The sequence below is a fragment of the Syngnathus typhle genome, linkage group LG7 (assembly GCF_033458585.1).
Source record: "Syngnathus typhle isolate RoL2023-S1 ecotype Sweden linkage group LG7, RoL_Styp_1.0, whole genome shotgun sequence".
Taxonomy (NCBI): Eukaryota; Metazoa; Chordata; class Actinopteri; order Syngnathiformes; family Syngnathidae; genus Syngnathus; species Syngnathus typhle.
Window position 1 is genome coordinate 13,196,798 of NC_083744.1, and position 24,398 is coordinate 13,221,195.

At 41.6% G+C, this 24,398-nt stretch overlaps 4 protein-coding genes across 15 annotated transcripts in view; 2 read left to right on the plus strand and 2 right to left on the minus strand.

Annotated features, from left to right (window-relative positions):
- The first annotated feature begins 495 nt into the window (after window positions 1-495).
- On the plus strand, window positions 496-5,065 carry LOC133157258 (NADH-cytochrome b5 reductase 2). Of its 3 annotated transcripts, XM_061283653.1 has the most exons (10): window positions 496-864; window positions 1,364-1,487; window positions 1,642-1,770; window positions 1,847-1,919; window positions 2,014-2,120; window positions 2,193-2,322; window positions 3,018-3,101; window positions 3,274-3,359; window positions 3,435-3,534; window positions 4,720-5,065. In XM_061283653.1, the coding sequence occupies exons 2-10, from the start codon at window positions 1,446-1,448 to the stop codon at window positions 4,890-4,892; spliced, it is 924 nt and encodes a 307-aa protein (XP_061139637.1). In that variant the 5' UTR covers window positions 496-864; window positions 1,364-1,445; the 3' UTR covers window positions 4,893-5,065. The 3 variants fall into 3 exon arrangements, with proteins under 3 accessions (XP_061139637.1, XP_061139638.1, XP_061139639.1); XM_061283654.1 differs by lacking the exon at window positions 1,642-1,770 and having other exon boundaries at window positions 497-864; XM_061283655.1 differs by lacking the exons at window positions 496-864; window positions 1,642-1,770 and having other exon boundaries at window positions 1,324-1,487.
- Window positions 5,066-5,212: 147 nt separating this feature from the next.
- poglut3 (protein O-glucosyltransferase 3) lies at window positions 5,213-8,487 on the plus strand. The gene is made up of 6 exons (XM_061283652.1): window positions 5,213-5,551; window positions 5,780-5,977; window positions 6,113-6,396; window positions 6,503-6,713; window positions 7,533-7,729; window positions 7,806-8,487. Exons 1-6 carry the CDS (start codon window positions 5,296-5,298, stop codon window positions 8,241-8,243), a joined length of 1,584 nt encoding a protein of 527 aa, XP_061139636.1. The 5' UTR covers window positions 5,213-5,295; the 3' UTR covers window positions 8,244-8,487.
- A 50-nt stretch (window positions 8,488-8,537) lies between these two features.
- rep15 (RAB15 effector protein) lies at window positions 8,538-12,252 on the minus strand. The gene is made up of 3 exons (XM_061283656.1): window positions 12,107-12,252; window positions 11,106-11,421; window positions 8,538-10,715 (listed from the first exon to the last, which is right to left on the minus strand). The coding sequence occupies exons 2-3, from the start codon at window positions 11,376-11,378 to the stop codon at window positions 10,170-10,172; spliced, it is 819 nt and encodes a 272-aa protein (XP_061139640.1). The 5' UTR covers window positions 11,379-11,421; window positions 12,107-12,252; the 3' UTR covers window positions 8,538-10,169.
- A 4,656-nt stretch (window positions 12,253-16,908) lies between these two features.
- The window catches only part of ppfibp2b (PPFIA binding protein 2b), a 37,290-nt gene continuing 29,800 nt past the window's right edge, over window positions 16,909-24,398 (minus strand). For all 10 annotated transcript variants that reach the window (XM_061282422.1, XM_061282419.1, XM_061282424.1 and 7 more), the window contains 10 exons: window positions 24,207-24,342; window positions 23,995-24,114; window positions 23,495-23,645; window positions 22,754-22,865; window positions 22,593-22,681; window positions 22,379-22,501; window positions 21,471-21,596; window positions 21,204-21,392; window positions 17,720-17,929; window positions 16,909-17,621 (listed from right to left, as the gene is read on the minus strand). In XM_061282422.1, the coding sequence (XP_061138406.1) occupies window positions 17,544-17,621; window positions 17,720-17,929; window positions 21,204-21,392; window positions 21,471-21,596; window positions 22,379-22,501; window positions 22,593-22,681; window positions 22,754-22,865; window positions 23,495-23,645; window positions 23,995-24,114; window positions 24,207-24,342 (1,334 nt within the window). In that variant the 3' untranslated portion in view covers window positions 16,909-17,543. The remainder of the gene's footprint in view (window positions 17,622-17,719; window positions 17,930-21,203; window positions 21,393-21,470; window positions 21,597-22,378; window positions 22,502-22,592; window positions 22,682-22,753; window positions 22,866-23,494; window positions 23,646-23,994; window positions 24,115-24,206; window positions 24,343-24,398) is intronic.

Genomic DNA, 24,398 nt, shown 5'->3' on the forward strand with positions numbered 1-24,398 from the left:
GAAGATTGTTTCTTAAAAATTGGAGAGAACAAATTTCATGAGCGATCTTTTCATTACTATTTTTTTTTGCACGTGATGATCTTCAACAAGCTAATCAAATGAAATTAGGAGATCAAATATGGCCAAAAAAAAAAAAAAGGCATGCAACAACCCGTACGGCTGACAACGACAGTGCTGCTCATTTCCTCAACAGTGTGTGTGAACAACCCCTGGCCCCTCTCCAAAGTAACTTTATTAGGGTGGCAGAGTGGAGCCCACTTAACCCCTAATGATGCTTTTATTTGATAGCTTCAATATGAAGAGGAGGGGAGGCAGAAGGATGACAGCCTCCCTCCCCTCCCTCCTCTCCACCTCTTCCTGGACAATCTACAGCTGCTGTTTCCTCTCCATCATTTCTCTCTTTCCCCTCTAGTAAGTTAAAGTAAAAAAAAAAAATAGGCCAAGGTACCCCCCCCTCCTCCTCCCCTCTCAAGCACCTCCATCCCTGCCCCTCCCCCTTCCCCAGGGTCTTACGTGATATTTAACTACGGCTACAGTGGCATTTACTAATTTTAGATGTGCAGAATTTATGTCAGATTCTTATCCGGAGAGAAGAGCAAAGGTGGCTGCCTGCGTGTCCGCTGTGTATACACTGGTATTATGTGAACTATTCACAACACGTCAGCTGACACGGGCGCCGCTGTTTTGTCTGGCGCTTCGAGCTCCGCGCCACAATTAAAGCCTAACCTCAGCATTTGGAGAGGCCGACAGGATGGGGCCAATTTGTTGTCCGTCCGCAGCTCAAGTAGGAGTGGGCGGATAAAGGTAAAGGAGCTGCCAGGTCACTCCGGAGGTTCCGGAGGAAGACGCCGGTGCTTGTGCAAGGTGACGGCTAGTCATTATCAGTCGTGATGGAATATTTGCAATTGTTTGAAGCTTTACCCACATCATAAATGGATATTTTTCAAGTATTACCATAAATGGGTTGATTGCATAAGTCTACACACCTCGGTTCAAATGTTTCTGCGATGTAAAAGGCACCGAGATAAATCGTTTCAAAAATGTGTTCCCACAATTAATAACCTTTTCAAAGAGTCAGCTACTGGAAAAAGTCAAAATAAGCAAGTGATGTGGTTGCACAAGTGTGCACACCCCCTTACAGTATTCAAGGCAGAATTAACCTTTCACATCCAAAGGATGTAAAATGTCTTAACAGTAAATATAGTGAAGAAGATAAAATACTTCAAGAGTAGAAAAACAGCAGTAAGATGAAAGTTGAGGGGTTGGTTAGACGAGGGGGGGCGAGGCGGGGATAAGCGAAAGAACCTAAATAAGGCGTGTAGTGTCATGTTGAAAGCTGACTTCCTATTGGTGCTTTCAACAGCTAATGTTCCAGTTGCATGATGGGCGAAAGGTGAAAGGTCCTATAACTGAGTGGACTCTGGTCTCTCAGGCTGCATGAACGAATGAACAATCTTCAACTCTGTACAACTATGGATCCAAGTATGGTGAGAACAACACTCTTTATTTTCCTGTGCTGTCATTGAGGATTTGTTGACATTTGTAAGACTGAGAATTTGAATGTAGAATTGATTGCTGTAAAGTACTTACATGTCAAAGCTGCAAACCTGCCAACACATTTGTATGTTATATCTGTTGCAGCTTTTGTCTGTGGTGGTTGCTGTGTGCGTAATAGTTGTAAGTGTGCTGTACTTCTCAAACAAGAAGAAACAGCCAGTCACCCTGCTCGATCCTATGGTTAAATATCCTCTGAAGCTCATTGCTAAACAGGCATGCACACTGTCTGCCTACCAATCAATGCAATTTTTAGTCAGGCTCTCATTGATCTTGTTCTTTTCCTTTGCAGGAAATTAGTCATGACACAAAGAAATTTCGCTTTGGTCTTCCGTCTTCAGATCATATCCTTGGATTACCAGTAGGTACTAAATCACCCAACTGTCCTTATCATTTATGACTATGTTAGTGCATTTATGCTTTGGGTATTAAATCCACTTGTTTGGTTCATTTCACCAGGTCAGCACGTGTATCTTTCGGCCAAGGTGAATGGCAGCCTGGTCGTCAGAGCCTACACGCCAGTCTCCAGTGATGACCAGCAAGGATATGTTGACTTGGTTGTCAAGGTACATGTTCAGAGGTACAAGCTCACATTTGATGGATAGTACTTGATTTAAAATAATGTTTTGTGTTGCTAGGTGTACTATAAGAACATGCACCCCTCATTCCCAGAGGGAGGGAAAATGTCTCAGTACCTGGACAACATGGCGACTGGAGACGTAATTGACTTCAGGGGACCTAACGGACTGCTCGTGTATAGAGGCAAGGGTATGTGTGTGCAGTTACTGCAGTGCATCCGAAATGTACCCCCATAATGGACAAAAAAAACCCAAGATATCACATGTACACATGTTCAGTCTTTTGTTGATACACCTTTGACAGCAATTACTTTATGAATATGGTGCCACTATTTTTTCCCCATTCCTCTTTGCAGCATCTCTCAAGCACCACCATGTTGAATTAGCTTTGCTCTTTTAGGATCTGCTCTTTACTTTGGGGGAAAATTCCAAGAAAACATCAATGTTCTGAGAATTTGCCCACTAGGTTGGTGGCGTGATGCAGAGATGATTGTCCTTCTGTAAGGTTATCCTTTCTCCACAGGAAGAATCCAGCTGGTTCAGAATTACTTCTATTTACAGATAATGGAGGCCATGGTGCTCTTTGGAACCGTCAAAACAGCAGAAGATTTTCTCTACCCTTTCCTAGATTTGTGTTTCGAAACACACCTGTCTTGGAGGTCCACAAATAATTCATTAGAGTCAATGTTTTTTATTTGATTTTTTAAGAATTTGAAAAAACAACATTTTGTCATCATGAGGTGTTGTGTATAGGATTTATCACATCTTGCTTTATCATAACATTGGGAAAAAAATGAAACACTGAGTGTACTGTATGTGCACGATTGTAACAGCAGATGTCACTGTTGTACAAGGAGAGATAAATGCAGGTTTTTCTCTTCTCAGGTCAGTTTTCCATCCGACCAGACAAGAAGTCCAAACCAAGGGATTTGAAGTTTAAACAGATTGGAATGATTGCTGGAGGAACAGGTTTGTTCAGGTTTTGTTCAAGTCTGTTATTGAGTTATTCTTGTTAGTTGTTGATGCAATGATACTCTTAGAAAAATACAATTTTAATTAAAGATGAAGACCAAGTTTAGAGACTATTTGCAACACGGGAGTCACATATGAGTCACATCAATGAAGTCTTTTGCCATGACAGGTATCACACCAATGTTGCAGTTAATTCGGACAATCGCAGCAGACCCCAGTGACAACACGATGTGCCATCTCATTTTTGCCAACCAGGTCAGCTCTAGAGGTTATTGTCCTTTATACAGTTGAAACACTTTTTAAAGTATCTCTCTATATGTTGTTCTACAGACAGAGAAAGATATTCTTCTCAGGGAGGAGCTTCACGAGGTGGAGAAAAGCCATCCTGACAAACTGAAGCTCTGGTTTACGCTGGACAAACCTAGCGAAGGTAATTAAGCATTTCTTCAGCCATGAGGGTCAATGTGACTTTCTCAACATCATTGGCTTACTATGATTGATTGAGTGCGTGCGTGCGTTTGTGTGTCACAGATCACAGCCAATCACGACTCATCCTAGGAAAATTGATTGTGACCTGAGACTTGAATTTTGCTGCCTAACTAATATTCCACAAAGGCAATATGAATATGTGTTTGGACTAGAGGAGGCACATACAACACATTAGTGTAAATAATTTTGGGGGCTTGACTTTTACTTTAATTTGTTTGACGACTGCGGCATTTTATTAAGGATGAAATTAGAAATGCACTACTTGTGGAAGGCAAATATTACGTCTGGTGAGCAGGAGGTAGCTTGTGCTTATGCAGTTTGCCTCCGCACACTAATGCTTCACAATAACACAGCACAAATTAATGACACAATTCCACACGAAAAGTACTGCGAAACAATGAATTTGGCTGCATTCATGATGCAAACAATTCCATTCAGAGTTAGGGTTATAAACTGATATAGGACAGAGGGGAGCACACGTGTCGTCGAAACTCTCCAAGCTTTAGTCCTTAGATTGCACTGTTGAATTTTCCAAGAAAGAATGGTAACAAAGACTTGTCAGCTGAGGGAAAATCCAAGCAGGGAGCTTTAGCTCTGACAGTGTGTTAAAGTAGCTCGGAAAATGTGCATTTGCATAATCCTTAAAGCGAGAAAAAAAAAATAACGAGCTAAATATTTTACATAAGCTCTGTCGTGAAATCCTTGAAAGATGTTCTTACTCTTTCATGCGGTGTCTTCATTCGTTCCTGACAGAAAATCCGATCCATGATCATTATTTATGAGCAATACAATAGTGCTCTTGCTCTTTGAAGTGTTTTATTTTTGGTTGCCATGGATGTCACCAAAAACTTGTTACTAATTTAACAACAGAGTCTTATTATTTGCACATTTTCTTTATTTGTACCTTTTTACAGTGATTGAGAGAGCAAGGGCATAAATGAATGTTTTAAACCTGCAATTTCTATTATTTTCAAACAAACTACCATCTATGATTCTTCCAGTTTAAATCAAAGATCGTGACTCTTATTGTCATGCCGACACACAAACACTATTGATGACAAACAGGAACACTAAAGTATTTTGAGTCAAACCTTCTGCCTCTACCTTCTCTTTGTCTATTATTTAGGTTGGAAGTACAGTTCTGGATTTGTTACCTCGACTATGATCAAGGCGCACCTCCCACCTCCATCCTCAGATGTTCTTGTTGTTCTGTGTGGTCCCCCCCCAATGATCCAGTATGCGTGTCTGCCAAATCTGGACAAACTGGGATACAAAACAGAACACATTTTTGCATACTAATATCAAGATTAGCAAAATAGTTCTTGTAATAATGCCGCTGTTTTTTAACACTATCAAAACAAAATAAATGATTTTATCATCTTCTAAAATGGTAACGTGGGGTTTTGAATGCAGTTTTATTGTAGGGTATAATTTGATATTTTAATGAAGATACTTCTATCAATGCGGCGCATGTAAATTATCGCCTGTAAATTAATGCTATATAGAAAGAATTAAGATTGTTTGGCCAATGTTTTTCTACATGCTATGGCATTGTACACGGTGAAAAAAGAAAAAGAAAATCAAGTTGAGTCACGTGATGTTTTAAAATGTTCGACGCTAAATGAACGCATCATCGCCTAGTGGGCGTGTCCATCTGAGCCAATATGTCTCCTGAGAAATAAGTTTTCTGTTAACATAGGCTATGTGGCTACTTCGCAATACGATGTTTAAACGGAACCTAATCACACTCCCGCATTTTAATCATGCGTTACCACATGTTGGTTTGGTTTTCGCTGTATTTATAAGCTTACAAATCACGATTGTTAACTGCGAAAGAATCGACCCTGGAAGTTGTGTCATCTGGGGTCCAGGACTTTATCCTGATGTCATTTTGCCTGTCCGACACTTCTTCATCCAGGCGGTCGATTTTAAAGGAGAACATCTGAGTTCATCTCCAGGTACAAATTTAATCAACTTAATTACAATTGTTAGTTTGTCATCAGTGACATCCCGCTTGAACGAGCAAATTGCTCCACAACTAGTACTAGTAATTTCACCCTGGTCTCGGAAGATAGACTTGATTTTTTTATTGATAGATAGCTTGCTCACGTTATCTAGTTATCTAGCCTTACTATTTTCCAAGCTTTTCCTTGAATGCGAATTAAGTTAAACACTGTTTCGTACAGGCAAAGACACATTTACAGTGAAGATAACGTCACTGGAGAAGAAGGAGCACGTTCGCATCCACGTCCCCCCACCTTTGGACAGAGGAGATGGATCCTTCATGGTGAGGTACCGCTTGTACAATACAGCACCAATGGGCCTCAGAGTTGAGATCTTCCATCATGAAACTGCTGTTGCCAAATCACCCTACATCATCCCAGGTCAGTTTGCTATGCACATAGTGGGACATATGTTGGAGATGCAAATCGTTTTTTTTTTGTTCTTGTTTGTAACAATAACAAGTTAACCAATGTGAAATGTCATAATTCCAAAAGATGATTATTTTCAACGTGTAGGTCCAGTCTATGATGAATACTGTGACTGTCCTGAACCTGACGCCTCGGCCTGGCAGGATGCCATGCAGTGTCCGCTTGACGAGCCTCAGATTGAGGCAGATTTCAAATCATTCCCGACGATTAATCTGCAGCGTCTGAGGGAGGAGGTGCCTCAAAAATTTGCAAACAGAGGGGGTATTATTCATTATGCCATTATCAAAAATCGTCTGTTCCGACGAACGCTGGGAAAATACACCGACTTCAAGATGTTTTCCGATGAGATGCTACTATCCCTGACAAGGAAGGTAACGATTTCGAAATCCTTTCAGCGCTGTTCGCAAGAACAGAACGTGTTTAATGAGTTCCTTTTGATGCGATTCTGACGACATTGCTTGATAACTGGCTGTGAAGGTGAGGCTACCTGATGTGGAGTTTTACATTAATGTTGGTGACTGGCCGTTGGAGACGAGGGCGATCGACGCAAATCCTGTCCCGGTCCTGTCCTGGTGTGGTTCCACAGACTCACGAGATATCGTCCTCCCAACATACGAGGTCACTCATTCCACTCTGGAGAGCATGAGAGGCGTCACCAATGACCTGCTCTCCATTCAAGGCAACACAGGTAACTTGAGTCAGTTAGAGTTTTGAATTTTGATTCTCAGCTCATCACTCCCTGTGTAGAATTGACTAGATCAAATGGAAATTAATTTCCCTCCCCAGTTGAATTTGGTCCTGCAAGTCTGAGCCATCACACCACAATTCATGTGTCCGCTCCATTAAGGCTCAGGAGGAAAATATAAAAGCCAAAGTTTCATCTTATTTATTACCATGCCTGACTGAACACAGCTTGGAGCTGTTTCAGAAAAACATGAAATTTGTCACAAGTCTCAAGCAAACTCGCTGTGCTGAATGAATCTCCATAATAACTTCCGTGCCTTCGCATTCGCGCTGCTGAGTCATGCCAAGGTTCCGCCATGACAACGGACACCTCTTGAGTTCAGCCAGTCATTATGCTTTTTCTATTTTTGTTCTAGTTTCCTTCCTGCCTTGCCAAGAGCAGATTACAAAATAGATTTCTTTGTATTTGTTCTTAAGTAGTTAACTCCCAAAGAATGTATTTTTTTTTCAAGTTCCTTTGCTTACAAGTAGGGCTGTCATTATTGGATATTTTTACAATCGATTATTCATCATCGAATAATCAGGTATCATTTTATTTGCATTAAAGTGTAATTAAAAGCATGTTGATCCAAATTAGTTTCTTAAAAAAAATCTCTTTACATTCTTGCAAACATTTTAAGAGAAGCAGCTAACCTCACATTTGTTTGCTTAGTATTTTACAGAGCAGAAACAAATTTAACCAGGGAGAGAATAGTCCTAATTTACAAAGCTGTCAAGTGATCTGGATCAGTTAAAAGCTAAGACTCTGGATCATCTCTTTTAGGTCCATCATGGGCAAACAAAACCCATCGGGCTTTTTTCCGTGGCCGCGATAGCAGAGAAGAACGTCTCCAGCTGGTGTCTCTGTCCAAGAAACATCCAGAGCTTTTAGATGCCGGCATCACAGGATGGTTCTTTTTCAGAGACCGTGAAAAACACGTTGGCAAAGCACCGCTTGTCGGATTCTTTGATTTCTTTAAGGTGAGTCTTAAGTCACTGGAACCATGTGCAAAAAACCATTTGAGGTTTCTTCTTCATCCTGTTCCATTCTCCTCAGTACAAGTACCAGGTGAATGTGGATGGCACAGTGGCGGCGTATCGCTTTCCTTACCTAATGCTTGGGAACAGTCTGGTTCTGAAGCAGGACTCACACTACTATGAGCATTTCTATAGTAGCCTGAAAGCTGGCGTTCACTACGTCGCCTTCAAGAGAAATCTTTCAGACCTGTTGGAAAAAATCAAATGGGCCAAAGAGAATGACACCGAGGCAAGGAAGATCGCCAGCGCTGGTCAGGCTGCAGCCCGGGAATTGCTGCAGCCCAGCAGACTCTACTGTTACTACTATCGAGTGCTCCTGACGTACGCCCGGCGGCAGTCGGGTCAGCCGAGCCGCCACGCTGACATGGAGCCGGTGCCTCAGTCGGCTGAACATGCAAATGAGTGCAAGTGTCGGCGTGAGAGCGACGAAGAAGAAACGACCAAAGAGGAACTGTGACACATTCATCAATCAAAGAATCCCAATCAGGGATGAAGAAAATGTGAGTTTTCATATTGGATTGTAATATTGTATCATTGGAAAATGCCTATTTTGAAAAGTTGGACACGTTTCTGTACCAGAACAACATTCTTTTTTTTTTTTTTTTTTTACAAACAAAGCTTGGTCCTAATGATGATTATGTGATTATTTCTTTATTATATTATAAAATGTCTTTGTATAAAATTTTCTTTGTTTGACTGAATCATTACATGTGTGTTGTTTTTAACCAAGTCATTATTTTTAAATTAATCCTATTTTTATATCCTGCGTCAGAGTTCGGAATGAGAATTCAAATTCATGAGTTGTACAGCAATTGCTAATATTAAGTTGACCATATTTTTGGTGCTATATGTTTAAGGTAATTCTATCTTATTTGCAACATGCTCAACGCAATTATCTCATCAAATTGCTTAACTCATTATAACAGTTCTGTGAAATAAAAAGAAAAATGACAGTCACCTGCAGCGTGTAAAAATAAGACAATTTGGAACAAACTTTGTTGCATTTTATATCCTTTACTCATCATCATTTCTAGTTGATGACTGCAGTCGCCCATTCCCTCTCAACTTTGAAAGTTGAAAGGATATTACTTACAATTATTATTCAAATATCATGCAAAAACAAGAAAAATAAAGTAAAAACCGACTGATTGTAGTCTGTCTAATGACAGTGGCAAAAATATTCAACTATACATCTTTTTTTCTAAAGCTCATTGCTAAAACTAAACTGTTACTTTTCAAATCAGACAAGAGGATTTGGACCCTCTGTGCAATATTAGCAATGCTGTGGTCACACATTTAGGTGGCATTTCTAAGCGAGCCTTGCTGAACTTTTCTGCCTTATGTTGGGTTTTGATACATTGCAAAATAGTTTTATAGAAATATTTTACTAATTGCACTCAAAGAGACTGACAACAACGTCCTTAAAGGCCTGAATCAAGTTCATGAGTCTATAAACACAATATCACGGGCCTTAAATTAGTATATAGAGAAAGAAAGACAAAATATAGACTATTTGATACATAGTGTTCATTATAAAACGTCACTAAAATCAAAACCCCAAAGCTAATACAGTTTTCGCTCTCCAAAGGTCACAAAGGAGCTTGGAAAACCATCGTGTGTGATGGCACATCAGCAGATCTCGCTAGACCATAAAAACAGAATTAGTTTTTTTTTTTCTTTGTAATAATACAACAGAAAGGGCACAAATTACAGCAAAGAGGAAAAATGGAAAAGGATGCACTGTGTCAAAAAGTAAGTTACTAATAAAAGAAAGGATGCTTCGTTTAATCTCAAAGAAACCAACTATTTTTATATTCTTATTTTCTGCAGTTCACAAAGGCAACACAATAAACTTGGTCTCCTATGCAAATTATTATGTAATCTTATGTAATCATGAAGTTTCAGGTGAACTTGATGTGACCTTCACTAAATATTCCCGTGCCGGTGTCCAACTGGCCATCATGTCTCAGTACTTTTGACACAACTTGCTTTTGTATCTGACTGGGAAAATTCAAAGTGTGATCTTGATCCATGAGTAATCGAAATACATGAAGAATTCTGTGACACTTCCAGCCACGTACCACAACCTGTCTGTCTGTCTGTCTGTGTCACTCACTCACTCACTCACTCACTCACTCACTCACTCACTCACTCACTCACTCACTCACTCACTCACTCACTCACTCACTCACTCAACCGCCCGCCCGCCCGCTCGCTCGCTCGCTCGCTCGCTCGCTCACTCACTCACTCACTCACTCACTCACTCACTCACTCACTCACTCACTCACTCACTCACTCACTCACTCACTCTGTTTAACTTGGGACTCACCATTCTTTGGACGCGATGTTACACACCTTAAGACCTTAAGACAGGATCTTGGGATCAGCTGAATTTAATCATGAGGGTGAGCGGGTCCCCCTCGTTCCTCGAGACAATGGATTGCATCATCCCGGAGGGTGTGTGCAGATACCGCGATCCCTTGAAGAAGTTCTCGAGAAGAGCTCTGTCGATCTTGTTGCACTTCTCAATGGCCGCCTCAAAGTTGTTGCTGAGAACACCGTAGATATTGCTTTTGTCGTTTTTCCTCCCGAAGAACAAGAAGAGAGCGTAGCAGTCCTTGCCGACGGAGGAGCAGAAGTCCACCATCCTCTCGTGCATGTTCTTGTCGCTGGACTCCTTCTGGGCCATTTTGACACTTTCGCTGCTCGTCTCTGGGAGAAGGCCGTCCTCTTCGCCGCCCTCCTTGTCAGACAGGTGGAGCACTTGCACGGCGATCTGGATGCGAGGGTTCTTGGTGGACTTCTCCAACACGGCCCACACCCAGTCAGCCCCCAGAAGGATGCGCTGCTCGGGGGTCATGGCCGTACAGTTAAAGGTGTCGGTCAAGTTGAGGTTGACGCTCTGGGAGATGTAGGTCATTAAGAAGATCTGTGGCAAAAGACATTAGACGCAGTCGGGGATGGGAAGTCGTGAAGAACAAATATTTTGTCAATCAAGTATTCGACCAACTTTTTACTTCTCCTCCCTATAAATTTGAAAATAGATACAGTGCTCCAGACTCTTAACGCCTCTGCTAGCTGGGCTATCATCGCAGGTATTTTCCACACTGTGACAACGAGGCACTCTATAAAACAGCTAAACCAACCCAAAGTCTGTCTTCGTGGCGGCTCCCATGTCAGACTTTTATTTTTTCCTAACTCGGTCTTCCACCTTCTTTCTGTAATGTGTCTGCATTCATGGCCGACAACAAGGCACTTGAAATCAGCCATATTGAGGTTACACGGGTTTCTGACGGTCTATAGCCGTGCCTCATATTACCTGAGTGAGGGTTTCTGGGCTGGGGTGGAACTTGTCCTCTGGGTCCTTGAAGAGGAGGTATTCCAGAGTTCGAGAAGAGGCAGTCGTGATGCAGTCACTGAAGAGAGGAATGAAATCATTGGGCTTGGCGACCGGGCGCCGTCTCAGGGTTGAGAAGACGCTTGGTCGAGGGGGGGGGTTATTGGTGGAGGGAGAGTTGTAGGGCTTGAAAGGAGTGAAGAAGGCGACATCCTGAAAGGGCTTTGCGGAGGGTTTACTCATGTTCTCTCCCATGCTAGACGGACACTGGAGATCAGAGGGTGCTTTCACCAACACACTGGGGAGAAGAGAAGCAAACACTGGGGGTCAAAAGTTATGTACTTTGACTCACAGGGGACCTGAATTAAATGTCATCGTTTTTATTGATTGATCGATCGCTTGATTGATCTATCTTTGCTTTGCGAGAAAAAATTTTACTAATTCAATGTTGAGATCATGTTTTTGGACAGGAACTTTGAAAAAATAGCTATTTATTTGCATCTGTATGTCTGTTTTGGTCATCTCAGTAACGAGAACAACTCAACTGCAAACTTTATTGATGAGCGCAAACAGGAACAGCTCCAGGAACTTTTCTCTCCCGGAGGGCTTGACCAATACATAGCTGCGAAAATAATTTATACATATAATTTGTGATATCAAATAAAATATTGGAGGGACTGAGTGACTTCTGTCTTCATAGTTGTATGGCATGACTTAACATTTTGGCTGTACAGGTATGTAAGGTTTACGACATGGACAGTTTGATACTGAAAAAAGAATTATGCGAAATTAGAAGATCTGATCTTGAAGAGGTGAAATGTGGATGGGAATTAGAAGTAATTGGAAGCCAGATATTGGATTGTGGACCACTGGAGATTGAACTGTTCTGCCATATGGAGCAATAGCACTGCTAATTTAATTATGGTTATTGTAACATTTGTGGAGCAAATAAGCAATGTTTGTTAATAAAATATAGTACTCACCAGGATGGGCCTGGATGTTGTGTGAACTTCCAAGTCCAGTTCCGACCCTCTGCTCTTCTTCCTGGCCTGCTCACGTACGTACACAAGGTGTGTTCGGTTTTGTGGTGTGTGCAGTACCTTCAGTAGAGCTAAGGACTTTCCATCCCAGCTTCATATGGGAGGCAACAATGTTAGCATGGGTGGGGCTTTTGTCATTTAAGCAACTTTACGTAAGTCAACAAAAAGTTATCTTACCAGTTATAAACTCAAAGAAGCATTTTCAGGACTGCGGTTGGCCCAAGGGGTTTGACTAGTAAACAAGTTTCTTTTCTCTGTTTTGCAAGGGAGGCTCAAATAAGGATGTTGGTTTTAACGTTTTGGAGAAAAATGAACAGCGATAAAAGGGAGACAGGGATTTTCAAGGCATGGGAATGTGAACATCCAAACTGGCAAAAGCAATTTAATATATTATTTATTTAGAACACAATCCATTGCAAATTTCTCAAAATGGGAATTGTTATTGACAAACCTTGACAAATGCAGAAGGCAGGGTACTCCCAACATTTACACACACACACGCACTTACACACACACGCGCGCACACACACACATGCATACATACAGTGCCAAATTAAAAAAAAAATTTTTGCATCAGTTAAATGGTAGTTTTATTTTTGAATGAAAACCCCCAAAAATTAGTCAATGCTGTGTAATATGACCCTGTGTAAAAAAGTAGCTCATTGCTCCCTAAAGTGAAAAAGTGGTTGGGGCAAACATAGCATCACCTGAAATCAAGGACCCTATTTCCGAGCCCAGTGCAAGTCAAGTGCAAAGCACAGTCTAACTGTGCACATGGGTGGAGGTTTTGTTCTTTTGCTATTTTGCTAGTGTCACGTCTCGTCCCCAGCCATGTTACTATGTGTCTCTGTTGTCATGGTTTCTGTCTGTGTGCTCACCCCTCCCCTCCTGTGTGCCCATGATAGGTTTGATTCTTCCCACCTGACTCTTGTTACCTGCCGTGTATATAAGTCCTGTCTGCCCCTTGCGACCTTTCGGGTCACTGTGTGTGTGTTGTTGTTCTTGTCTGCATGTCTTTTTGCTGCACATCTTTGTCGGTCAGTCCTATTGTTGGTTTTGTTAAGTCATGTCAGTTTGACGAGTCTGTTAGTTTGTTTTCTCCAGTAAACCCTGGTCCGAGATGCGTTTGGTCGCCCTGCTCCATCCGATCCGAGACAGCTAGTTTATTGTGTTTGCATTGTTGTGGGAGCCAATCGAAGCGCTTACCAACTAGTTGACATGACACCGCCAATATATATAGCCTGACAGCATGGGTAGGCAAGGCCGGTCCTCAAGGGCCGGTGTTCTGCATGTTTTCTATGTCTCCCTGTTGCGACACACGTGATTCAAATGATCAGGATTGTTAACCAGCTTCTGCAGACCTTAACCAGATCTGACCACTTGAATCAGGTGTGTTGCAACAGGGAGACATAGAAAACCCGCAGGACACCGTCCCTTGAGGACTGGAGGTGACTTCCCATGCATGACCTATGGTAACATAAATGTGCTGGGTAATTGAAACTGTTAAGGTGCCTAATGAAGTGGTTGAAGAGCATAATGAACATTTTCAAAATACTTTTTGTCAAATGTGTAGTCCTTCATTTGGAGGTTTACAGGTATTGTAGCCATTGTGACTTATTCAGAAGCTCTGTTGTTTTAAAGGAAAATGTTTTTTTTTTTTTTTTTTTTTTATAGGACTGACTAGCAACAGTCATGCTCGCGAGCATGAGTCAAATTGAGTCCACCTTAAGAAAACAGACTAAATTTGACTAAACACTTGCAAATGAATGCTGTATAACAGATCCAATAGCACAAAGACATCACATAGTCAAGTATTTCTCACTGTCTGTCCACATTATACAATGCCACCTGTTCTCGGTTAAAATGTAGTTAGATTTTGTCATGTACCCCTGGACTACCAGTGTGGCCTGACACAAAATAAGTGGTTAAAAAACAAAACATAGGAAAGGATGAGAATTCTAGTAAAAGTAGTTAAGTACCGGTAATAATAGTTATAAAGAGGTATTTAACAAAATATTTACGATATGAATATATCCACGTTTTTGTGTTAAAACAGTTGCGGTATTCATGTATTTTATTGCTGTCTCGTCCCCAGCCGTGTTACTATGTGTTTGTTGTCATGGTTTCCGTCTGTGTGCTCGCCCCCTCCCCTCCATGATTAGTTTGCTTCTTCTCACCTGCCTCTTGTTACCTGTCGTGTATATAAGTCCTGTCTGCCCCTCACGACCCTTCGGGTCATTGTGTGTGTGTTGTTGTCTTTGTCTTTTTGGTTCCTGTTGTCTTTTTGATTCACGGCTTTTGGTTCACGTCCGTGTTGGTCAGTCCTCTTGTTGTTTTGTTAAACCATGTCAGTTTGCCGAGTCTATTAGTTTGTTTTGCTGAATAAACCCTGGTCCAAGATGCATTTGGTTGCCCTGCTCAATCCGATCCGTGTCAATTGCTTTTGACCACATTACATCCAAACCACATATAACACACTCATGCACTGCAACAAACACACAATAAGACTGATGTGTCACAAGTGCTTTAAAAAAAAAAAGAAAAGAATTGAAAGAAAATAATCTGCTTTCACTTTTCAAGAAACCTTAAAAACAGACAATAACAAGTTTGGCAGGATTTGGATTTTAATCTCAGAATTCTCACTTTAATTTCAGGATTGGTACTTGAAAGTAAATTTTAACTACAAAGTGGGAAATTTGAGGAGTTAGAATCCTGCCAACCTCTATTTTTTTTTGGTTCTTCACTGGCCCTGATCCTCTTCCGTATTATTGCATTGTCAAAGATAGCACGTGACAACACTTAAGATTGGTCAATAATTTAAAAAAACATATCTATCACCATAGTATATATGTATATATGCTGTTTGTATATGTATATATAATACACACACACGCCCACACACACATTGGTCAGTCTCCAACCAATTGACCTGTATTCACCATACATGTCACTTTTTTCTCATTACGCAAAATATGAGTCTGATTTATGTTTGGCTTTACATTTGAGGTGTAAACATGCACGGGTCAGGATTATCTTTATCCTTTTTTTTGCAAGCCACACTGTATAGTGCTCCTTTTTGCAGTAGCTTGTCGAAGTAGATTCAGTGTTATTCGGCCAGGCCTCAGTGGTCAGCATCACATGAACTTGCTTCAAACCAGCGCTGTCTGAGACTGCCTCAGCTCCTTCTGTGCCTCATCTCGGCTGAGCAGGTACTGGAAACAAAGCAAAGATCTTTACCGTTGACAAGTGCCATATTAAAATCAGGAGTTGCGCATTTGATACTTCTTTGTTTGCGATCAATATGAAAACCAATCATTCATCTTAAAACAAGTGAAATGAAATTTGAATCATATTTTTGATTAGTAATGACTTTTTCTACAAGTATTCATTCACACATGCCGTTTAAATGCTGCTTACTGTCATGTTGTTGATGCTCTCCGAAAGTGCTTCAATTTGTAATATGGTGCCCCTTGTGATCCCCATCTGCAACACACACACATGCATGCACACGAATGCACAAAGAGTGGTGAATTATGAAAAACTGTTTATTTTTCAGTTTGTGTGTAAGTCAGCAGCCTGGTCAGCCAATATGATGCTGAGGATGGAGGATTAAGGGATCATGCTTGTGGCAATGGCATACAATGGGATGATTTAGTGAGGGAAATATCTTTTTGAAAAGCTCAGGTTTTTGAATTACCCTTTTCAAAATGAAAGTGTTATGCTAAATTAACAGAAGTTGCAGATCCTGCATATTAGAAGAAAATAATTGCCCCTACTCAACCAAGAGGAATGCAGCTTTGGTGGGCGCAAAACCGTGGCAAATGTTTTGTTGAGGCCACGGAAAACGGTTCACCATTCAGAGATGGGTTGCTTCTGACCCCGACTTGGCAATGTTTAGGATATTTAGTATACCTTGTGCATTGAGTTGAGGATTGGACTCAGTATGTTGGGTAAGGATTTTAAACCTACCCACACTGATAAATTAAGGCTACCAAAAATTGGGTTACTAGGTGAAAACCACTTTTTTTCAAGAAGCAGGTCTGTAGAGGATTTGAACTGGAATCCCTGGGCCCAAAGTCAATCCTGCCACCACCAAAATTTCCCAAGAATTTTTTATATAACATTTATTTCTACTTCAGTATAAAAAGCCCAACTAAATCCAGTCTGTAAACCAATTTGCTGAGTCAAATTAACTCACCACTGCGAGCCTCGTGCAAATAAGCGGTACAGATAATGGATGGATGAAAATTAACTAACTAAACATTTGGTAAAATTAACCCAGTCTACTCAAAACCCACATTTACCCAGTGTGCGGGTTAGGTAAGCAACCAAGCATTTTGGGGTCTGTACGCACAATATGGTAGTGATTCTCAACCATGGCAGATAAATATAACGTGAGAGATCTTAGGTGTGCCATGGGAAATTATCCTGTGAATTATATAAATTAAAAAAAAAATCTTTTAGCAATTTTTCTACACCAACCAAGTAACACACAAGTAAAAGCAAAATGATGAAATGCTCTACCACTAGTTGACTTCCACTGGATGACTTTTTGTTAATTGTTTTGCTGTAATGTGCTATTTCTTTTCTGATATGAAATAATAATGTGTCTTGCCTCAATAAAGGGTGAGAGTGTGGAATTAGCTGGAAACAATAATAGACTTTTGAGTAAAGTGTCCACAGTATAAAGTTTATATGAATACATTCTAAAATTATTTCACATAAAACTGAGTCATAAAAACAAAGATGTTGAAAGATTTTAATGTTTTCAATTGACATTTTGAAAGCATTCAGACTTTTAAAAATAATTACCAGTGTTATGTTGCAGCCTACAGCTACATTAATTCAATTTAAAAAAGAAAATGTAAATAACCTTCTGCATCCTCACACACACAGTTTGTATATTTCAACCTTTTTTCTGATTACATGACACAAACCATTCTTCAAAGTATCAGTTTAGTATAAAAAGTCATCAACTACTGTAAAATAACATTATACAAAGTCAGTTTCCCTGTTCCAAAACAAGCACTCAGTTTTATGTTTGGCTCTGCCATTCCATAAATAATTAATACAATTTTGTAAGAATTAAAGCAACAATGTGAGAAGTTTATTTCAAGCGTGTGGAAGAATTCTACTCAGTCTGGAAAAGAGGTGGAGATAGTGTCCGAGTGAACTCACACATGAAATAATTTCTTGTAGGTGCACAATGGTTAGAAAAACTGCCTTTACACTGTCACCAGGAAAGGAGGCCAAGGTTGGGCTTGTTAATAAGCACCTGACCAATAATACATGAAGCGGACTAGATCCATCATGACAGGCAGCTGTGATTGTAGAGTCACCAGGCAGCTTTATCGGAACGTCACAAAGATCTCCTCACTTGTCAAGGTACTGGGTCATACTGATGGGCTGGGTTGAGGAGCACGGGATGGGGGTGGGATTCGGGCTGAGGTATTAAGGGCTGCAAGCAAAGGAAGGAACAGTGGCAGTCATTGGCTGATGGACAATCATGACAGGTGAGATGTCATGCCAAGCGTCATTGTCTGTTGTTGGCCCTACCTGGTGCCTGGACTGATCAGGCTCTCTGGTCACAATGGTGCTCAGGCTTCTGAAGTTGTTGTTGTTGTTGTAGTGATACACCTGGGTACCGTTAACTGTTGAATGTCCCTGAAGAGACCCCGCCGACTCGACCGGGCAAACGTAGTCTGTTGATTTATCCGGCCGCTTCTTCCGCAAATGCGTCAAGTTAGAGAAGCCCAACTTTTTAGGCTGAAACAAAAAGACAAAAGATCTGTCATTTTGTTATATGGTGATGCCTGGAGATGCAGCAATGATATTACAGTACAGTGATCCCTCCTTTATTGCTGATAATTGGTTTCAAGACCCGCCCCAGACTCTTAACCCAGATAAAACTGAGATGTTGATAATTGGTCCAGCTCGTTATCAACACTTATTCAAGGAAACCGCTATAACTATAGATAACCGTACTATCACTCAAAGCGATACTGTAACTAATCTCGGGGTAATATTTGACCAAACTCTCTCCTTTCAAAAGCACATTAAGAATATAACCAGAATTGCGTTTTTTCACCTTCGTAATATTGCAAAGATTCGTCCGATCCTTTCGACCGGTGATGCGGAAACTATTATACATGCGTTCGTCACGTCGCGCCTGGACTACTGTAATGTACTATTTTCGGGTCTTCCTAAGTCCCGCATCAAAAGTCTACAGTTAGTACAAAATGCCGCTGCAAGGCTGCTCTCTCGGACAAGAAAATTTGATCACATTACCCCAATACTAGCCAACTTACATTGGCTTCCGGTCCATTTAAGATGTGACTTCAAGGTTCTTCTATTAACCTATAAATCGCTGCATGGCTTAGCGCCTTCATATCTCGTCGACCTAGTTGTTCCTTATGTTCCGTCTCGTAACCTTCGTTCGCAAAACGCTACCCTTTTAGCGACACCGAGGGCTAAGAAAATGTCTGCAGGCTCTAGAGCATTTTCTATTCGGGCTCCAGAGCTTTGGAATGCCCTACCAATGGATATTAGGACTGCTACCTCAGTAGAAACATTTAAGACACGTTTAAAGACACATTTCTATGACATGGCCTTTAACTAACCTGTAGTGGCCGATTCGGCTGGAGTTTGTTTTCTCTCCCTCTCCACCCCCTCCCTCCCCCCTCCCCGGCCGGGGAGGTGGTTAGGTGGTACCCATGCTGACAGCGGCTATCTGGATTCTCGTGGCCAATTCAGGATAGGGGAACTGCAGCTCAACCTCCTCGAAGAGCACTGCCAGGACAATTGAGGGCTCCTTTCGGCAGCCCTCTGCTGTGACATGGACATCCACTTTTTATTTAATTGATTTTCATGTTGTATCATTTGTGCCCTCTCTGCATCCATTTCAACCTGGTGATCCTGAAAGGGGGATCCTTCCATCTGTGGTCCCTTCTCAAGGTTTCTCATTTTCCCCCTGCTAGGGGTTTTTAAGTTTTTCCTTGCCCTTTTGGGAGCTTAAGATCAGGGGATGCTTTGAGAATAATTGTCAATTTCTGTCTATGTGAAGCCCTTTGAGACTGCTTGTGATTTAGGGCTATACAAATAAACTTGACTTGACTTGACTTGGCCCCCACGTTAGGGGAAAATCCGGCGACGTAGAGTCAATATTTTTACCATATCCGCACAAGACTTTTATATTTTTTTTTATACACTTTATTGTATTTTGAAACACTTTTTAAACATTTTAAAGTGTAAACGTGTCACGGCTCTGCTCTGGCCTGTGCTGACCGGCTGACGCAGCCCCTCGGACCAGCGCATATCCAATGCGGCGGATCTGCGCGCGCGCGCTAGTCAAGCATCTCACACAAAGTTGTAACAGTTAACAGATAGATGCCATTCTACTTGAACTTTTTTTTTTTTTAGAATAGATTTAATCAAATTGTTGGTGAATGAGACCCAATATTTTTGCTTTCATTGGAAGTCTTTTTTTCTCTGTAAACTTCCCTGCATGTAATCATTTATTGGCATGACCAGTACATTTCACTCTGATACGTCCCTGTTGGTGGCAGAACGTGCCACCGGCCACAATGCATCCCGATGACCTATAGTGTACGCTATTAAAATGATTTTTTTTTTTTTAAAGCAGCAGTAAAGATGAAGTACAGAGTGTTCAAAATCATGTAAGGGACAACTTCCAGAGTTCCAGTTGTATGTGCCTGTTTCTTTCCTTCGGTGGAACAGTGACGGGGGATTGCGGCTAAGCCTTGAAGCCGTGAGGAGTAGCAGAGGAGTTCCGACTAGAGATGCACCGATCCGACTTTTTCAGTTCCGATACCGATACCGATGCCGTGGCTTTGCGTATCGGTCGATACCCGATACCGATCCGATATTATGGTTGACTTGATTGATTGATTGATTGTATATTTATTGATCCCCAGGGGTGGGGAAATTCAGGCCCCAGCCGTATTCATACCACAGAGTGGGTATACAAAAGACACACAGATGGCATGAGCGCAACTCAATAGGCTCTCATAAGGCTGCCACACAACGGTGCCACAAAGAAAGGCAGAAAGTGCTCAAGATAAAAGCCATCAAAGCAAAACAAAGCTAAAAGACAAAGGAAAAAAAGTAACAGCGGCCAACCAGCACCCCTCAATACAAGAGAACACCCCAAAACACACAAAATAGCCTCCACGGGGTCCATAGACAGGTGTAGGGGCAGTCCAGTTCAAACTTAACAAGCTACATAACTCTACATGTGGAACAGAAAAGACCAAAGGCAATGGCATCAGGCAGACTACACAGTTCTTTGCTCTAAATTTGGGGTGTCCAAACTAACGGTCCAGTTTTTATTGGCCCGCAGCAAATTCTGAAAACATAATTGAATATGGCCCGCACAAGAAGCTTGAGCTCAGCTTCTCAGTTTCCACACTAGATAGAGCCCGCCACACAAAGCGTTTGACGTCCCATTAACACCCCCCCGGAAGAGAAGCGAACACGCAGCGTTTCACATCCGATTAGCCTCCGCCCCCCCCCATTCGGGAGAGAAGCGAACGCGCAGCCTTTGACGTCCCATTAGCAACCCGAAGAGAAGCGAACGCGCATGGTTTGACGTCCGCTTAGCAACCCGGGGAAGAGAAGCGAACGTTCGCTCCATGTTTGCGTTTGTTTAGAAAACTCTCGTGGCATGCGGCACACGTGCTGCTGACGTATGACGTAGCCCGCGTCCCAATAGATTAAGGAAAGTATCGGCTCACAGATCGGTTGTATTTTCCGATACCCGATCCATCTATTTTGTTGATATCGGGACCGATATCCGATCCAGATATCGGATCGGTGCATCTCTAGTTCCGACCTCGCTTTATTATCACACAGGAAATGCGTGGAGCTTAAAGTGAGCTGACGCAACGAGGACTCATGCAGATAACGCTGCTTTTTCATTCATGTAACACGAGATAGGAGTTGCTTTCTCTTATACAACTATTTTTGCCTCGTGCCCCTTCCATGCTGTAGAACGCAGTAGTGCTGGCCTTATTTGCCTCACCTTGACTTTGGCAGTGATGCTGAGTGGTGTGTAGTTCACTGCCTCTATGTACTCTTTCTTCTCCTGCTGAGCTTGTACTCCCACCAGGTTGCTGAAATTGGTGGTCAAGTGGCGCCGCAGCAGTGTTTTCTGAGGAGGGATGTTAAGCAGCATGGCCAGCGAGTCGGAATTAAACCGAGGCTCCAACATCTATTGCAGAAGAGGCACAAGACACTTAAGTTAATCGTGAAATATTGTGTCATAATTCCACGCGTAGAGTAAACTCACTATTAGTCCTCCGTGAACTCCACTGCCTCTCAGGTTTGGGGCGTATTCTGCCAGATCCACAGATCTCAGCCACTCCATGACTCGATGATTGGACCACTGAACCACCTCGCTGGGAGCAAACTGGTTCTGAACCGCACACATAAACACACATGGTTACCGCTTTTTACTCATCTCGCAGTTCTTCTCGTGGTTAGATATTGTGCCATACATGCAAAGATCATCCATCCTTTCAGTGAATCAGTCTGAATGCTCGTTTTTGTGAGTTTACAATAAATGCAGCCAACCTCTTGCCCAAAGTCTGCTGGAATAAGCTCCAGCCCACCCGTAACTGGATGGGTAGGTGGTTGAGAGCGGTGAGAATGGTGAGGAAATGATCATTGGCAAATAACTTAAAATCATCTTTAACATCGCACGGTGAACTTGTTTATAGCAACAGTGACAGCCAGTAAGCCACTCTGAGTCATAGGAGAGATTGTTAGTTCTTTAGTAGGTGCTCCTTTTTTTAAATTATTTTATTAGGACCCGAATTGGCATATCCAGACTAAATTTTCTGGTTTCACGAGTTTTTTCACGTCCATGTAAGAGACCAGATTCCAGGATCTGTAGCATTTATAGTTACAGTCATTATTATTATTATTATTATTATGGTCTCTGTTTGAGTCGAGGTCAGTATTTAAGGAATTATTGTATGAATTCAAATTTTAACGACTCGGCTTTGGGGCTGAAGAATCAAAATGAGTTCCATCGATCAAAAAAGAAAAAGAGGGAAAAAGTTGTTTGACGGACAAAAGTGTGCTTTCTGAGCACTGCCAAGTTGGCCCTTGAAAAAGTCAGACTCAAAGTAAAATGGCGATGTCATCTCATTCATTATTGGTTGTTTTACCAGCATGTACATATTTCTTACTGACCTCAGTGCCGGGCCTGCGTTTGAGGCAGTTAGGGTTGAACTTGTTAACATGTAGAACATGTATGGCACACTTGATGCTGAGATGATGCAGTTGGCTGGTCACTTTGAGGACCAACAAGTCGTTCTGAAAAGAGAGGTGGAAACATCAGTGGTTTTACAACAATTTTATATTCATGTTATGCTGATTATGCTATTCGACTTTCTATCGAACGTACCACAGTAAGGTACTGCAACATCTGCCCATCCACTCTTCCTTCACTAAATTGGTCCTTATACTGAGGAAGGCCAATGTCATCTAGCCAGCCTTCGGAACACATGTTGCATTTCAAGTATTATTGTTATTGAGATAAATACATTTCTGGTGTTTTGTACATACGAGTGACCCAGAGGTAATCCAGCTCGGCAGACTTCTCGTGCTGCTTGCTATTAAACGTCTTGATGGCTAAATGGAGTTTCTTCCGGTGCAATGGATTTTTCATTCCCATTTCCTAGAGAAACGAAAAGATAGAATTCATTTTCCCCTCACAGCTATGTTTGATGGTTAAGAGATGAAATTGCACCTGCAAAAAGAAAAGAAAAAAAAAACACCATCCCGATGAAAGAGACAGTAGACAAAGCAGAAGGGAGGTGTGAGGAAGATGACGTGACAATGTTGAAGGCGGAACGAAAGGGCAGGCTGAATTTCAGAGGCAGGTGTTACTAAATGTCAAATGAACAGACAAACAACAACAGTGAAGAGACAGGTACAAGTAAAAACAATTAACATGCAGTGCCGAAGATAAGCCTGACAGCGAAATGAGCAGATGATTCAGAAGACTGGCGATTGGTGTTGCTGTGCGTACACGTAAACAAAATTGTTGGTACCGCTTTGCTAATGAAAGAAAAGTCCACAGTGCTCCAAAAATAAATTTGACATAAGTTTTAAATAAAACCAGAATGGAAAATTAACCAAGGAAAACCACACTGTTTTTAATTGTGCTTCAACAGAAGGATTTCTATAAAAAACTGATGAAACAAAGCCTGGACAAAAAAAAAAAAAAGCTAAATATTTGTTTCACACTCTTTGCCTTTGGCATCTCTCAACAAAAGGATTTTGGCTCACTCCTCATGTGTGTACCTTTTCTAGGTCTTGCGGTGTGGCAGACAATAAAGTTTGACCACTGCTGACCCACTGGTGGGCCATGGTGGCATACTGGCCCAGTCCAATGTCCTCAAGCCATGTACACACCTGCTCTGTGTTCCACCTAGAAAAATGCAGCTTCAGGTCTCTGAAATTCAAATCGAAGAAACAAGATTTGATTTGGATAGGGTACCGTGGAGCTATTGAATCAATTCCAACAGGCACTTGAAGAACTTGAGCCAATAGCTAGATATGATAGACAGATACAGTACTTTATCAACAAGTTGAAATCACAACACATGTCAAAACAGGCATGCTGAATCACTCAAAATATTAAAGACATGAAAAAAAGCAATCATAAAAAGTTGTAATTCAAGGTCGAAAGGTGCAAGTTGATCAGTGTGCAAGTGTGTGTGTGTGTGTTGTGTGTGTGTGTGTGCGCACGTGCGTTTGCGTCCATGCATGCGTATCTTCAAACAGAAGTGAATGTCTTGTACCTTATGTACCCTGAACGTGCCTGTCTTGGTCCAGTTGTGTTTCTAGGGCCTCCCCTCTTGAACTCGACAAGATCGGGGTCATGCGTTGGAACTGGACTACCTGATTGACTCCGACGAATCCTGCAAAAAGCATGACCGATAAAGTTCAGGTAATAAGCACGCAAAATAATCCAATCTATCGAGAATGCCGTAATTTTACTCTGATTACTTACAAGCCCCAGAGCTTCTTTATGCCTCTTTGGCTTTTCCTGTTTTCGGGTGACATAGGAGAGTGCTGTCCAGAGTTCATTTCAGAAGATAGAGGTGACTGCTCCGACAATATACACCCTTCTAGTTGCTCTGAACATTCTATCGGATAGGAAGAAAAAAAGAGGAATCTACAGATAGATGACAACAGAAGTACA

Bases quoted from the DNA above. Each gene is read 5' to 3' on its own strand.
- LOC133157258 (XM_061283653.1), top strand. From the start codon at position 1,446: ATGAACAATCTTCAACTCTGTACAACTATGGATCCAAGTATG. The intron at 2,121-2,192 runs GTACATGTTCAG...TTGTGTTGCTAG, and splicing joins ATGTTGACTTGGTTGTCAAG to GTGTACTATAAGAACATGCA. The intron at 3,535-4,719 runs GTAATTAAGCAT...TCTATTATTTAG, and splicing joins GCTGGACAAACCTAGCGAAG to GTTGGAAGTACAGTTCTGGA.
- poglut3 (XM_061283652.1), top strand. From the start codon at position 5,296: ATGTGGCTACTTCGCAATACGATGTTTAAACGGAACCTAATCACACTC. The intron at 6,397-6,502 runs GTAACGATTTCG...CTGGCTGTGAAG, and splicing joins TACTATCCCTGACAAGGAAG to GTGAGGCTACCTGATGTGGA. The intron at 7,730-7,805 runs GTGAGTCTTAAG...CATTCTCCTCAG, and splicing joins GATTCTTTGATTTCTTTAAG to TACAAGTACCAGGTGAATGT.
- rep15 (XM_061283656.1), bottom strand. From the start codon at position 11,378: ATGGGAGAGAACATGAGTAAACCCTCCGCAAAGCCCTTTCAGGATGTC. The intron at 10,716-11,105 runs GTAATATGAGGC...CTTTTGCCACAG, and splicing joins GCCCAGAAACCCTCACTCAG to ATCTTCTTAATGACCTACAT.